The 16,223-nt window shown below is 48.4% G+C and overlaps 1 protein-coding gene across 3 annotated transcripts in view; it reads left to right on the plus strand.

The window, feature by feature from the left end:
* Positions 1–16,223, plus strand: part of CACNA1H (calcium voltage-gated channel subunit alpha1 H) — a 382,159-nt gene that overhangs the window by 310,230 nt on the left and 55,706 nt on the right. For all 3 annotated transcript variants that reach the window (XM_079953635.1, XM_079953637.1, XM_079953636.1), the window contains exons 15-21: positions 4,229–4,319; positions 5,277–5,485; positions 8,177–8,614; positions 9,680–9,780; positions 10,567–10,690; positions 13,388–13,456; positions 14,944–15,128. In XM_079953635.1, coding sequence (XP_079809761.1) covers positions 4,229–4,319; positions 5,277–5,485; positions 8,177–8,614; positions 9,680–9,780; positions 10,567–10,690; positions 13,388–13,456; positions 14,944–15,128 — 1,217 coding nt within the window. The remainder of the gene's footprint in view (positions 1–4,228; positions 4,320–5,276; positions 5,486–8,176; positions 8,615–9,679; positions 9,781–10,566; positions 10,691–13,387; positions 13,457–14,943; positions 15,129–16,223) is intronic.

Genomic DNA, 16,223 nt, shown 5'->3' on the forward strand with positions numbered 1-16,223 from the left:
TGGCAAGCCCCTGGATTCCTTTAACAGAATTCCCTTTCTGCAGCAGCACTGGAGGGGCAGGCACAGCCAACGCATGCCCCTCCACCAACCAATTTTTTAACCAATGCCTAACCGCAACCTTAAGGGACGCGGGTGGTGCTGTGGGTTAAACCACAGAGCCTAGGACTTGCCGATCAGAAGGTCGGCGGTTCGAATCCCCACGACGGACGGGGTGAGCTCCTGTTGCTCGGTCCCTGTTCCTGCCAACCTAGCAGTTCAAAAGCACATCAAAGTGCAAGTAGATAAATAGGTACCACTCTGGCAGGAAGGTAAACGGCATTTCTGTGCGCTGCTCTGGTTCGCCAGATGCGGCATAGTCATGCTGGCCACATGACCCGCAAGCTGTATGCCGGCTCCCTTGGCCAATAAAGCGAGATGAGCTCCGCAACCCCAGAGTCGGTCACGACTGGACCTAATGGTCAGGGGTCCCTTTACCTTTAACCACAACCTTACAAGCTGTGACGATTTGCTACGCAGTAGGCAAAAACCAGGACGAAGGTGGCGCTGTGGGTTAAAGCCTCAGCGCCTAGGGCTTGCCGATCGAAAGGTCGGCGGTTCGAATCCCTGCGGCGGGGTGCGCTCCCGCTGCTCAGTCCCAGCGCCTGCCAACCTAGCAGTTCGAAAGCACCTCCGGGTGCAAGTAGATAAATAGGGACCGCTTACCAGCGGGAAGGTAAACGGCGTTTCCGTGTGCGGCTCTGGCTCTGGCTCTGGCTCTGGCCAGAGCAGCGATGTCACGCTGGCCACGTGACCCGGAAGTGTCTCCGGACAGCGCTGGCCCCTGGCCTCTTAAGTGAGATGGGCGCACAACCCCAGAGTCTGTCAAGACTGGCCCGTACGGGCAGGGGTACCTTTACCTTTACCTTTTAGGCAAAAACCAAATGGCACCAGCCAATCAGCCAAATGGACAAAACTCCTACCAGGCCCCTGCCCCAAAAGCAGGCGACCACATGACGGGCATAGCAAGGTCGACCAAGATTCCAAAAATTAGGGAGGGTGGGCAGGTGATCCGGTGCACACAGCAAAAGTACCCAATCAGAGCTGCGTGACTTCAATTTATAACCTTTGGTCCAACCCCCAAAATGGCAACACCAAAATTTTCCCAACAACCCAACCGCCCAATCACGGGTCATCCAAACTAACGTGCCCAGCAACAGAGGGGTGGTCTTCCAGACCCCACCGCAACACGTGCTCTCTATGAATGAGAACACGCTTTCTCCAAGCAGGATCTGAACACAAGACTCCCCCCCTGTGACTTCCAGCAACTGGTTTTCAGACGTATTGCTCCCTCCAACAATGGAGGTATTGCAGAGCCCCAATGGGCCTTCTCACCCATGAATGAATGAATTTTATTATTACGGTCACAGACCAGTTCCGGCTCACTTACAATATCAGAAAAATCATAAAACACAACAGGAACACATTGAATTGCAATTTGGTTTAACAGAGGCAATTCAGCAGTTAAAAAACAGCAGTTAAAAAAATATACCGTATTTTTTGCTCTATAAGACTCACTTTTTCCCTCCTGAAAAGTAAGGGGAAATGTGTGTGTGTCTTATGGAGCGAATGCAGGCTACACAGCTATCACAGAAGCCAGAACAGCAAGAGGGATTGCTGCTTTCACTGTGCAGCGATCCCTCTTGCTGTTCTGGCTTCTGAGATTCAGAATATTTTTTTTGTTTGTTTTCCTCCTCCAAAAACTAGGTGCGTCTTGTGGTCTGGTGCATCTTATAGAGCGAAAAATACGGTACATTAAATCTTGATCACTAAAATATAACCTAAAGTTGTCATTTAAAACCTTAATCATTTTGGTAGTACTGCTTGTCCCCTGAGTTTTATGGCAGTCGCACAGAATTTGGCCACCCTTAGCGTGATCTCTAGATCCTTGTCCTCTACCAGGAGTTTTAGACATTGGAGTTCAGACCCATTTGGAGATTTTTGTATAACAGGATTGCTAAATACCGAGGGTATATCCCCGTAGAAACGGCAGCGTAACAAGACATGAGAGACAGTTTCTACCTCCATCAAGCCGCCGGGGCAGACTCGTTCCATGTATGGTTTACCCTCGAATCTGCTCTGCAATAAGGCAGATGGCAGCACGTTGAATCTAGCGAGGGTAAATGACCGTCTGTATTTGTGTATTTGTAATTTTGACGAATAATTTGCTGGGGTAAATCCTCTCCCGTTACATCCATGAATTTGTCTAATCGTCTTTTAAAGTCCTTGAGCCCTTTGTTGTTGTTTTTGTTATTACAGCAGTTTTATTTCCGACGTCTAGTAGTTTGGTGTGTCATCCAGTGTTCAAGTTCACCAGCTCTGATAAGGTTTAGGAGAAATGAATGTCCAGGCTCAGCTCATGGCGCAGATTAAAAATGCTTAAGATGCAGACATTTCCATCCCTGCGTTGTGCCTCCCAGTTCTCCTTGTTGTGGCCATTGTGTGACGTGGAGAGTTCCAAAAATGCGCTCCAAATCTCTTGGAAGCTAGTATTTTCATGCAGTTTATAGAGCAGGGTTTTCTCATGGCTTGCTAGATGCAGGAGTTCTTGTATCCAGTTTTCCATGCTTGGCCTTTCCAGTGTTGGAGGATTATTCTTAGAAACATTTTCTAGTCAGGAGGCTGCTGGCAGGCCACCGCCTGGTAACAGAAGATCATCTTATTGCTTTGGCATTTAGAAAAATATATCTATTATCCTTTCTAGCAACAAATTGGTGCTTGATCCCAAGAAAGTGTTTAGTCCCAAGGCTAGCAGAAGCAAACTCTCTTTTCTTCAGAACACACAGAGATCCTACTGGATCAACTACACTCTGCATGAAGGCATCCTTTATTTTATTTGTCCCGATTCTTCTAACATTCAGTTTCGCCAGATGTCCATGAGTTCTAGTCAGCGAGAAAAACTTTTATCGATCTTCTTTTTCCATGACATGCTTAGTTTTATAAACATCCACCATGTTGTCTCTTGTTTAGTTGTTTAGTCGTGTCCAACTCTTCGTGACCCCACGGACCAGAGCACGCCAGGCACTCCTGTCTTCCACTGCCTCCCGCAGTTTGGTCAGACTCATGTTTGTAGCTTCGAGAACACTGTCCAACCATCTCGTCCTCTGTCGTCCCCTTCTCCTTGTGCCCTTCATCTTTCCCAACATCAGGGTCTTTTCCAGGGAGTCTTCTCTTCTCATGAGGTGGCCAAAGTATTGGAGCCTCAGCTTCAGGATCTGTCCTTCCAATGAGCACTCAGGGCTGATTTCCTTCAGAATGGAGAGGTTTGATCTTCTTGCAGTTCATGGGACTCTCAAGAGTCTCCTCCAGCACCATAATTCAAAAGCATCAATTCTTCGATGATCAGCCTTCTTTATGGTCCAGCTCTCACTTCCATACATCACTACTGGGGAAACCATAGCTTTAACTATACTTGTCAGCAAGGTGATGTCTCTGCTTTTTAGGATGTTGCCTCTTTCTTAAACTAAAAACCTCCAGACACTGCGACCTTTCCTCATAGGCGAATTGCTTCTTCCTGTTGCCCCCACTTGCACTATGATTTAAGTGAGTTTACCATCCAAAACTGTGCATGCTCAGAGTATTCTCTCCTTGCCCCTCCCCGCCATCACCTGTATGGAATGGCTGCATGGACAGGTAAAAGAAAATGCTTAGTGCTGACCTTCAGAACTGAAGTCATACACACGGCCATCTAAAGGGGGCGCTGCAAGGCTATTAAATCCAGTGTCCAAAACAGGGTGGTGGGGAACCGTGCTCAGTCCAATTGTCACATTCCCGTCTGAGCCAGGGGCCACTTGCTTGCCATCTCAGCTGTCAGCTTCCTCCTTCTCTTCCATCTCACAGTTGCCCATGTAGAAAGGAGGATGGAGATGAAACTAGAATCAGTTGGACCTGCCTGCAATTGGCTCTGGACAGGGGGCCGCAGGTCCTTCAGCACCCACAATAATCTATTTGTGGGGCTGGGCACCCACAAAGTCAATGGGCAAAGTTGAAACCCTTCGTTGCGGGCACCCACAATCTTTGGCACGATATGGCACCTATGGCTCCGGCTCTGACCTTTCATGGACACTTGCGCCACCTGCTGTTGGCCTCCTGCCTTGCATCTTAGCAGTCTCTTATAGTGCCAGCCACTGCTGAGTTCAGCATTGCAAATTAATTCAGTTTCTCTTCACCCACCCAACTTTCCCTCCAACAGGGCGATGCCAACAGATCTGACACCGATGAGGACAAGACATCCATCAACTTTGAGGAAGAGATTGAGAAGCTGAAGGAACTCCGTGCTTCTGGTAAGCTGGGATGCCATTCCCATGGTAGGGAACCTACAGGTCCATTGAGGTGATTGAGGTACTGCCCAATCCAACCTAGTGTGCCCTCAGCCAGCCAGCCCCTCGCTCACCTGCCTGCCTTCTAACTTACAAACACCCCAGGGGGTTTCCCTATCAGCTTTGTATGAAAATCCCCACCCCAGATTTCTACCTTTCACTGTCATAAAAATCCTCTAAGCGGTTTATGTAAAAGCAATATAAATATGATAACATTCGATTATAAAATTCCAAAAAATGACATACAGTGGAACCTCGGTTGTCAAACGCTTTGGAAGTCAAACATTTCAGCTTTCAAATGCCGACAACCCAGAAGTGAATGCTTCCATTTTTGAATGCGCCTCAGAAGTCGAGGTGTGTTTCTCCATTTTGTCAATGGATTTTGCCGACCGGCAATTGCGCCTCGGTTGTCAAACGTTTCAGAAGTCAAACGGTCTTCCGGAATGGATTACGTTCGACAACCGAGGTTCCACTGTACAGGCAAAGTGTGATTGTGTATCACAAAACCAAGCAGCCTACAAAGCAATGACAAATTAAAAGTCCTACAGAGGACATTTCAGGACATTATGAGTTCTGTTCCCCAGCTGATTCAAATTACAAACACAGAGCCGTTGGGAAATGGGAGCCTGTTTGCTTCTGCCATTGATTGCTGGAGAAGGCATTAGCTGTCATTGGAGAAAAGCACTCTGTGAGGAAAAGAACATCAGATCTTCATGATGTCTAGATCCTTGGTGGTTCTCTTTTAGGGTGGGGCAATCCAACTGAGAAAGTTTTCAATGCTGCTTTCGGTCCAGGTGCTTCAAGTATCCAGCTATAAGTCAGAATAGCATTGTACATCCCCTGCGACTGTCGTACTGAGGCACCTGCTGAGAATTTGGCCACTGTGTCCATGCCCTTGACAAGAGCTTTTCCCTCTTCCAGAGCTGAAGATGTACTCTCTCGCCGTCACCCCCAATGGCCACCTGGAGGGCAAGGGAAGCATGCCCCCGCCGATCATCATGCGCACTGCTGCCACGCCCATGCCCACCCCAAAGTGTTCCTCGCACATGGATGCCGTCTACCCCTTTGCGGACTCCAGAAGAGGGAGCAACGCCTCAATCGACCCGCTGAGCTTCGACCAAAAGTCCTTGGTATTTTACAAGTGTTGCTGGTAGCTGACATTTGGGCAGAGCAGGGTGGGTGGAGGCTACTTTGCAACTGGGCACACAAAGTACTCGGGACCCCCAGTTTTTGATGGATTGCCTCTCCTCATATCCACCAACCTGGGCACAGAGATTGGCAAGGGGGTCCTTCTCACCTATGGAGGGAGGTTTGCTGGATGGTGACACAGAACAGAGCTATTCCTGTGGTGGGGAACTTTTTTCAGCGCAGGGGGCCAAATTCCCTTCAGGGCAGCTGTCCAGGGGCTGCATGCAAGTGGTGGGCAGGGGTAGAGGCAAAAGTGGGTGGAGCAATGAATGTAAATTTTACCCAGCGGAGGCTGGTCCTTTATGGCAAATGGGGCACTGCCCCACCAAGCTCAGACTGCCCTCTGCCAGCACCCCCCTACCTGTCTTCTAACTTACAACCAACACCGACTTCACCTGTTGGCTTCCACCACCTCCTCCTCAGTGACAGCATTTTATTTAGCTATTTTTATTAGATTTATAGGGATGCGGGTGGTGCTGTGGGTTAAACCACAGAGCCTAGGACTTGCTGATCAGAAGGTAGGCGGTTCAAATCCCCGTGACGGGGTGAGCTCCCATTGCTCGGTCCCTGCTCCTGCCAACCTAGCAGTTCGAAAGCACATCAAAGTGCAAGTAGATAAATAGGTACCGCTCCGGTGGGAAGGTAAACGGCGTCTCCGTGCACTGCTTTGGTTCGCCAGAAGCGGCTTAGTCCTGCTGGCCACATGACCCTGAAGCTGTACGCCGGCTCCCTCGGCCAATAAAGCGAGATGAGCACCGCAACCCCAGAGTCGTTCTCAACTGGACCTGATGGTCAGGGGTCCCTTTAACTTTACCTATTAGATTTATAGACCACCACCCCTTCATCATAAGATGAAAACACAAGGAGATAATTAAAAACAAAACAGCAAAACAATACATTCCCCTTCCCAAAGACACATTTAAAAGGCTATAGGATATCAGTCAGCCAAAGGCCTGGTTGAAGAGGCACGTTTTCTCCTGGTGCCTAAAGATGTATCGTAAAGACGCCAGGTGAGACTCCCTGGGGAAAGCATTCCACAACAGGGAGCCACCACAGAGAAGGCCTGTTATTGTGCTGCCATCCTCTGGACCTCATACGGAGGAGGCACACAGAGAAGGGCCTCAGAGGATGATTGCAGGGTCTGAGTCGGTTCATATGGGGAAAAGCGGTCCTTGAAGTATTGTGGTCAGTCCTGAGCCATTTAAGGCTTTGTAGGTCAAAACCAGCACTTTGAATTGGGCCCAGAATTGGCAGCCAGCCTGGTTGGGTCAGGAATGGTGCGAAATGCTCTTGCCCTTGTAGAACTCAGCAGGTGGGGAGGTTGTGAACAGGGAAGTCGGGGGGGGAATGGAAAAGCAGAGAAGTACATCACTACATCATTAACTGCATTCATTCACAAAAGCACAGACATCCTGTCATTGGTAAGCCAGCTAAGTGTAGGGTTTAGTAAGCCAGATTTATGGAGGGAACGTCTATGGATGGCTTACTAACCCTGATGTCTATGCTGTGCCTCCAAAGTTGGAGCAAGCAATACTTCTGAAAACCAGCTTCTGCAAACCACAGAAGAGAAGAGGGCTCTTGTGCTTGCAGGTTTCCCCGAAGAGCCATCTGGTTGGCCACTGTGAGAACAGGATGCTGGACAAGATGGGCCACTGGCCTGATCCTGCAGCCTGTTCTTAATTTCTTCCTTCCACCCTGTTTCCACAGGATGTGGCCAAGCAGCAAGCCTGAGCACAACCACGGTCTTCCCAGTTGTCACACCCAGCAGCTGGCCTTCAGAGGTGGACCATTGCCATCATGACTAGTGGCCAACAACAACCTTTCCCTCCGTGGAATAGCCTTATCGTCCATGGCTCACGGCCAGGTTGTCGTTGGCTACTTGCCATGATGGCATCCCCTGCCCCGACTTGCCCTCGGTAGCTTGCCTTCTTCTGGCCAGGGGTGGGGAAACTGTGGCCCTCAATCTATCACCGGACACACATACCGTATTTTTTGCTCCATAAGACGCACCTAGTTTTTAGAGGTGGAATGCAAGAAAAAAAAAATATTATTTAAAGGGAGCGCTGAGCAGAGCCTGTATGCATCCCAGGCTCTGCTCAGTGCTCCCTTTCACGAGCCATGAAGAGCGTGTGTGTGGCGCTTGCAGGTTTTTCCTCAAGGAGGGAGAAGCCCCCAAGAGCCGCACACATGCTCCGCGAGGCTCTTTAAAGAGAGTGCGGCTCTTGGGGGCTTTTCTGGGAGGTGGGGGAAGGGACTGAGGGGCTGCCCTCTGTCCCTTCCCCCATCTCCCGCAAAAAAACAGGGATAGCCGCGCGAAGCCTCCTCAGGGCAGTGAGATGAAGGCTCCCCGAGCCCTGAAGAGGCTTCGCGTGGCTAAGCCAGAGTGCTGCGGAGCTATCCCTCTCACTGTTCTGGCTTCTGGGATAGCCGCGCAGCCTGCCTTCGCTCCATAAGACGCACACACATTTCCCCTTACTTTTTAGGAGGGGGAAAGTGTGTCTTATAGAGCGAAAAATACGGTAATCCCTGTACATGCTAGTAGGGGCTGATGTGTGCTGGAGTCCACCTGGAGGATGCCAGGCTCCCCAGCCCTTTCTCCTGGCAGCTCTGACCTGCTCCCCGCCCTCTCTCAGTCCAGCCTCCGCAGCTCGCCCTGTGCCAACTGGGGCACCAGCAGCAACTGGGGCAGCCGCCGGTCCAGCTGGAACAGCCTCGGGCGGGCTCCCAGCCTGAAGAAGAAGAGTCAGTGCGGGGAGCGCGAGTCCCTGCTCTCGGGAGAAGGAAAAGGCAGCACCGACGATGAGGCGGAGGATGCCAAGCTTAGCGCCGTCAGCCGGCCCCCCTTGCACCGCCGGGCGGAGTCTCTGGACTGCAGAGGCGCCCTGGAGATGCCCGAACTCCTCCATGTCCCCGGGGTACGCCACCATCCCTTGAGCGTCAGCCCTGTGGCGATGCTGCCCGCCGAGTACCAGGACTGCAATGGCAAGATGCGCCACGTGCCCAGCGAGTTCTACCTGCATGTAGATGGACACAAGGATGACACGCTCGACTACGATGACGACATGGAGGACGTAAGTCAGAACTGGTGAACGGAAGGCGGGACCTCCTTCCTCGCCAGTAGCCCTTAATGTACACAGGGGGGGGTCAATTTTATTATTTACTTACAACCCGGGGTCCCCAAAGGTTGTTGGACTACAAATCCTACCATCCTTGACAACTGATCCTGCCCACCTAGAGATGATGGGAGTTGTAGTCCAACAATATCTGGGGACCCCGGGTTGAGAATGGCTGGCTTATTTCATTCGTACCCCAGTGGTGCAGCAGTAAAACTACTACCACATTTGCAAAGCTAATCAGGATCCGGCTTTGCCAACCCCCCTCCATGTCTAAACCATTGAGCCTCTTGGGCTTGCCAATCGGAAGGCCGGCGGTTCGAATCCCTGCGATGGGGTGATTTCCCATTGCTCTGTCCCAGCTCCTGCCAACCCAGCACTTTGAAAGCACACCAGTGCGAGTAGATAAATTGGTACCATTGCAGCGGGAAGGTAAATAGTGTTTCTGTGCACTCTGGCTCTCGTCATGGTGTTCCATTGCACCAGAAGTGGTTTATTCATGCTGACCACATGACCCGGAAAGCTGTCTGTGGACAAACACTAGCTCCCTCAGCCTGAAAGCGAGATGAGAACCGCAACCCCATAGTCACCTTTGACTGGACCTAATTGTCCAGGGATCCTTTACCTTTACCTCCATGAAGTACTGTCACAGCCCACTTGGTATGAAGAGTTGGACCACCCTGATATACTCTTTATAGATTTATAGACTTCATTGATCCACAGCCTGGTCTGCATAGATTCAGGACCCACACCAAAACAGCCATGTAGGGTCCAGGCAGGAGGGATGGAGATGGGCCGTTCGACTGGATCAGATCGATGAAGGGGTCCTTTTGAGGCCTTGGGGCCCTCAGCCAATGCCCAGCTCAGCTGACAGCTGGCGCCCTTCACTCAAGAAAGTGGGCGTCAAATGTGAAAAATTGGGAAATGCCTTATTTTCTCGTTTCATTTATATTCTGCCTTTGCTCCAAAGAGCTCCAGGCTGCTTAAAGGAATGATATAATAAAAGTCTTGTCTTCCGTCCAGAGTTACTGCTACAGGATTCGTAAGGCCCTGGAGCCCTACAAGCCAGAGTGGTGCAAGACTCATGAGGACTGGTCACTCTATTTGTTTTCACCTCAGAATCGGTAAGAGCGCCTCAGCAGGGATGGGAGAATCTCTTCATGCTCCAAATCCAAATATAACTTATTTACAGTCAACAGGCCATAATCAGACACCATCCCCATTAGGTTCATTGAAACTGGCAGACCTAAGTTAGTCATCTTCATTAATTTCATCTGTTCTAACTACCAGTGGCTAACCCCATATAAAAGGTACATAATATAAAAATACGTAAGTTCATTAAAAGACAGGGGGGAGGAACAAAAGGCTACCATTGGTTATCTAAGCAAAAGGGGCATATGACTTATTTAGACTTCAACGACCAGAGACAAATAATTACTATTATTATTATTATTATTATTATTATTATTATTTATACCCCGCCCATCTGGCTGGGTTTCCCCAGCACTCTGGGCGGCTCCCAACAGAATTATAATTATAAAAATAAAAATAAAAAGGGATAAAACATAAACATTAAAAGCTTCCCTAAAGAGGGCTGCCTTCAGATGTCTTCTAAAAGTCTGGTAGTTGTTTTTCTCTTTGACATTTGGTAGGAGGGTGTTCCACAGGGCGGGTGCCACTACCGAGAAGGTCCTCTGTCTGGTTCCCTGTAACCTCACTTCTCGCAGTGAGGGAACCGCCAGAAGGCCCTCAGAGCTGGAAATCAGTGTCCGGGTAGAACGATGGGGGTGGAGACGCTCCTTCAGATATACTGGACCGAGGCCATTCAGGGCTTTAAAGGTCAGCACCAACACTTTGAATTGTGCTCGGAAACAACAAGAGTGGTAAGCAGTTGTGCTCTCGTCTTCAAGGCTTCGGGCCAACTGCCAGAAGGTCATCGCGCACAAGATGTTTGACCACATCGTTCTCATCTTCATCTTCCTCAACTGCATCACCATCGCGTTGGAGAGGCCGGATATCGACCCCAACAGCACGGTGAGCACCAGAAAGTGCCCCAATCACTGGGAGATCGGATGCTAAGAACCACTTACTTTGCAGTCTGCAAACTTTAAGCGGAAGGAGGAAGCAGGGAGAAAGGTCCAAGACTACAAGTCCCATCATCCCTGACCATTGGATCTTGCAGGCTGGGAACGATGGGAGTTGGAGCCCAACAACATATGAGCACCATGATCCCCGCCCATTCCTGCATACCCTCCCACATTTATCCAATGAAAATAGGGACGTCCCATCCCATAATTATAATTTTACTATTTATACCCCATGCATCTTACTGGGTTGCCCCAGCCACTCTTGGCAGCTTCCAACATATAGAAAAACATAATAAAACATTATTATTTTTGTTAAAAAAACAACAACTTCCCTGTACAAGATTGCCTTCAGACATCTCGGAGTCAGATAACTCCATACCCTCCAACATTTCTCTGATGAAAATAGGGGCATCCTAATGAAAAGTGGAAAGGACACAGGTGGCGCTATGGGTTAAACCACAGAGCCTAGGGCTTGCCGATCAGAAGGTTGGTGGTTTGAATCCCCACAATGGGGTGAGCTCCCGCTGCTTGGTCCCTGCTCCTGCCCACCTAGCAGTTCAAAAGCATGTCAAAGTGCAAGTAGATAAATAGGTACCGCTCTGGCGGGAAGGTAAACGCCGTTTCTGTGCGCTGTTCTGGTTCGCCAGAAGCGGCTTAGTCATGCTGGCCACATGACCTGGAAGCTGTACGCCGGCTCCCTCAGCCAATAAAGCGAGATGAGCGCCGCAACCCCAGAGTCGGTCACGACTGGACCTAATGGTCAGGGGTCCCTTTACCTTTACCTTTAAGGAAAGGTGGGACATTCAGGGATCAAATCAGAAACCGGGACGGCTTCTCTAAATCAGGGATATCCCTGGAAAATATGGGTGAAGCTTTTTCAGTCCAGGGGATGCCCTGCCTCATAGGAAGCCTTCTGAGGCCATACCAGAAGTGGGTTGGGCCAAATGCAAAAGGGGGAGTGGCCATTAGGGGAAAGAGGGTGTGGCTAATTCTTATCTGTGCCATAGGCTACATTCCAGCCTCTCAAAAGCCAGACTTCCCTCCACACTCATCCACACATATATCTCTCCATCCTCTGTCTGGCCAAGCAAGGGGCATAGTTCAAGGACTGGGAAGAAGGCCAGACTAGACTACTGCAATGTGTTCTTTGGGGGCTGCCCTTGAGGTTGGTCTCGAAGCTGCAGCTGGCATATAATGTGGTGGCTCGACCACTCATGGAGGCAGAATATAGCAGCCGTGTTATGCTGCTGCTGAAGGAATTGTTCAGGCTCCCCTCCTCTCTCCAAATCCATTTTTTCCCTTGCACATCATGCCTTTTGTAAGCCTGGACTCAGCCAAAAAATAATATGGTTTGTTTGCATTGATTTGTAAGGGCTTTTTTTTTTTCAAGCTGAAAAGCAAGATTTAAAAACAATCCTTAAATAAGCTATGCATTTGTCCTTCCCTGTGACTACATTATGCAAAGTTTGTTTTGTTTTTTAAGGAGGCTAAAGCTTCAGTCCTATGCAGAATTTCCTAAAACAAAGGAAGCCCAGCTGAACTCAATGAAACTTCATTCCCCTCACCCAAAAAAAGTTTAGAATGCCGATGCAAGTTTCAGTCTGTTTTCAGTCCACTGTTGTTTTACCTTTTTGAAAGTCTTAAGTTAGTGTTGTTCATTGCTCTTATCAATAACCTTATTGTTTTGTCTTTTTTGTAAATCACTTTGAGGGTTTTTTCTACAATCATGTGATGTAGAAATATATATACAGGGGTTTTTTTCTGGGGGTACACGGGTACACATGCCCCTAAACATTTTATGAATCTTTGTACTTTTTTCCATTTACTGTATTTCTTTTTCCTGATTTGAACTATAAAATGGTGATTTTCTTGAGTCAAAATGAGATTACCCCTAAAAAAATTTTTAGGGAGGAAAAAACGCTGGATAAAACAACCAAAATGTCTAAAAAACAAATCCAACACAGATGCAGATGGGGAAAGATATCTACAGCTGTACCTTGGAAGCCGAATGGAATCCATTCCGGAAGTCCATTCAACTTCCAAAATGTTCGAAAACCAAAGCTCCTGCAGCCTATCAGAAGCCACGGGAGCCCCATCAGACGCTCGGGTTTCCCACACCAAAAAAAGTTTAGAATGACGATGCAAGTTTTCATATGTTTTTAGTCAACTGTTGTTTTACCTTTTTGAAAGTCTTAAATTAGTGTTGTTCATTGCTCTTATCAATAACTTTATTGTTTTGTCTTCTTTGTAAACCATTTTGAGGGGGTTTTTTTACAATCAAGTGATACACACACACACACTGGCACCTCGGTTTTCGAGTGTCTCGGAAGCTGAACAGTTAGGAACCCAAACGCCAAAAACCCAGAAGTAAATGTTTCCATTTTCATATGCACCTCCAAAGTCGAAATGGCTTCCGCTGTGTGTTTTTCTATTTTCTCCATTGAACTTGCAGCCAGCCCTTTGCGCCTTGGTTTTTGAACATTTTGGAAGTCAAACGGTCTTCTGGAACAGATTATGTTCGAGAACCGAGGTACCACTGTATATATATCTGCCCCGAGTGTAACGACATGGCATTGTGGATTGAGCAGTCTGCCCACTCGCTCATACCTTTTCTCCCTACCTCGATTATTATTATTTTTTACAGGAGCGGATATTCTTGAGCGTCTCCAACTACATTTTCACTGCCATCTTTGTCGCCGAGATGATGGTCAAGGTAAAGCTGAACCAGGAGGCATGCAGAAAAGAAACCATCAGAGCTTGGTCCTGGTCTTATTTGCACTATATGCATGCACAGTGAAAGGCAATCTACCCATTACGCAGAATGGGATGGTTGACTGAGGTGGTAGAATTGCAGTGCGCACCACTTTAGCTTATGAAGAGAGATTTCATATTTCTGGTAAATATGCCGCCTTGTGGCAAAGAGGTAAATATCCCTCCCTACAGGGCATAATCCAGCACAAAGGATCATAGAATTGTAGAGCTGTGAGGGACCACAATGGTCATCTAGTTCAACCCCCTGCAATGGAGGAATCTTTTGCCCAACGTGGGGCTCGAACTCACAACACTGAAATTAAGAATCTCATGCTCTACCAACTGAGCTATTCCAGTCATGTGAGAGTGATGCTGATGCATGAGGGGGGAATTCAAAAATATGAGCCCACTACATTCTGAAGTGGCATAGTCCTGAAATCTATTACCTTTGTTAGTAATGGTCATTATGTTGCAATTTTTTAAAAAAGAGGTTGCTTAGCAACCAAACATAATGGCATGATCTTTGCTGAGGTAGCACATGGTCCGATTGGCTATGTGGACCTGAGGGAGTTTCCCCTGTGTATATTGAGCTGAATGTCTTCCTACCCTGTACAAGGCTGAAGCTAAGAAAGAAAGAAAACCCTCTCCATCCCTTCCTCCTCCAATTATACGCTGTTTCGTTCAGTTTTCCTCTGTAAAGTGTTATCAGTTCTTAAGGAAGGAATCTAACATCTAAGTTTACCACTGGGGATTGGTGGTGGGAAGACAATGAGTGGTCAGAGAGGGAGAAGACTGCGAAGTTGAGATGTTGGAAGGTAACAGCACTCAGTTAGCGGGGGGAATCTGTGGCAGAGAGAAGTCCAGAGTCAGAGGCAGAAGCAGGAGAGGAGAGAGGCCAAGAGATGAGTCTGGCTGGCAAAGAGCCACAATTGTCTCCCCCTCCTGCTGCAACAATCTCCCCTCCCCGCTTGTCTCCCAGAACCAGAAGAGGCATGAAAAGGGCAGAGGAGAGGGTTGGCTTCACACAGGCGCAGTCTCTGATTGCTTGGGGGAAAACCCTGCAGAGGAAGGAGGGTGGGGAGGCAGGGGCTTTCAGTCTCAGCAACAGATCCATGGGTCAAGACCTACCAGGGATGAGCTGCTGTGCTCATTAGAGCTGACACTCCTCCAGGTCTGTGCAAATCCCGTTCTTGCTAATGAAGAGCTTTCTCCAATGTGCACAGTGTGATTTACTGCCGGCCTGCTCCTGTCACCTGGATGGGTTGTGAGGAAGAAGGTAGGCATGCAAGGTCTGGTTGAGGTTAGACTGAGGATGTTAGGGCAGTGCCCCATTTGCCCGAAAGGAGTTGGTATCAGAAAGCTTCCGATGTACCAAGATTCTGTACGATAGGAGAATCAGCCAAGCTATTGTTTCGGCTTCTTAAGCCTCACCATTCTCTCTGCCTTCAGGTTGTGGCCCTTGGCTTTTTCTCCGGGGAAAACACCTATCTCCAGAGCAGCTGGAACGTCCTGGACGGAATCCTCGTCTTCGTGTCTATCATCGACATCATCGTTTCCATGGCGTCGGCAGGCGGGGCAAAGATATTGGGGGTCCTTCGCGTACTTCGGCTGCTGCGTACCTTAAGACCTTTACGGTATTTTCCTTTCCCCTCTGCAGAAGCACCTGTTAGGGCTACCTGATTTCCCACTCATGATGGGGGAAAGGGGGAAATCAGTGTGTCAAAGGGACCATTTCGATCTCCCAGGGATAAAAGATTAGACACTTCCACTCCCAACATCGCGAGCAAATTTAAGAGTTGTCCTGGATGGTCCAGAAGCCCATCTAAATGAACATCCAGGAAGCCTGCTCTCGAGACATGATATCTAGCAACTTTTTGTGTGTGTGGTAGACTGCCTCTGAACATGGAGGCTTGAGGATGGAGTTTGCAGCCCCGTGCAAAGAGTGCCTTTCAATAAGAAGAAAATTGGGAGACCAATCTTGGGACATGTGCATTTCACCTAGTCTGATTTTTGAGGAGGGGGGTTCTAAGCCATGTTTCCAATCTTTGAAAAAAAGACAGTCACGGAACCAAGAAATTACACACACACAAAAAAAAAAAATTGCCGTGAAAATCCCCGAAACGAGAAGTAATCGTCTATAGAATAACAATAATCTAATCAAAAAATAAACTAGAATTAAACAAAGACTTTATGAGATGCCAGCTACAAAACCCATTTCACTGAACTAATCAGTTTCCTCAGAAGGAAATAAAGACATTATAAGATTTTAAGTGATATCACACAAGTTCAAGAGCAGGGCTGAAAATGCTTCCTCGGGTTTGCAGAAAAGGTATGAAAACCTCAATGACAAGTTTTAAACATAGCCCTATTTAAGAGAATCCAGCAGTAGTGATAAGAAATTGTGGTTTTAAAGTTTCAAACAAACTCTAAAAAACAGGGCAGAAACTCCAAAAAGTTTTAAAGTTTTCATGGTAATATGTGTGTGTGTGTGTGTGTGTGTGTGTGTGTGTGTGTTTCCAGTCTTTAGCCACAAGGGGAGCCAACATGGCACTCTTAGACCAGGGGTCAGCAACGTGCGGCCCATGGGCCGGATCCAGCCCACAAAGACCGTTTTACCGGCCCACGAGCCATCCCCGAACTGAGCCACCTGCTTGACGAGTCCCCCTTGCGCTGCGCTAAACTGACGCGGCACAGAAGAAGAAGAAGAAGACTTTGGATTTGATATCCCG

The sequence above is a fragment of the Podarcis cretensis genome (assembly GCF_951804945.1).
Source record: "Podarcis cretensis genome assembly, chromosome: 14".
Lineage (NCBI taxonomy): Eukaryota > Metazoa > Chordata > Lepidosauria > Squamata > Lacertidae > Podarcis > Podarcis cretensis.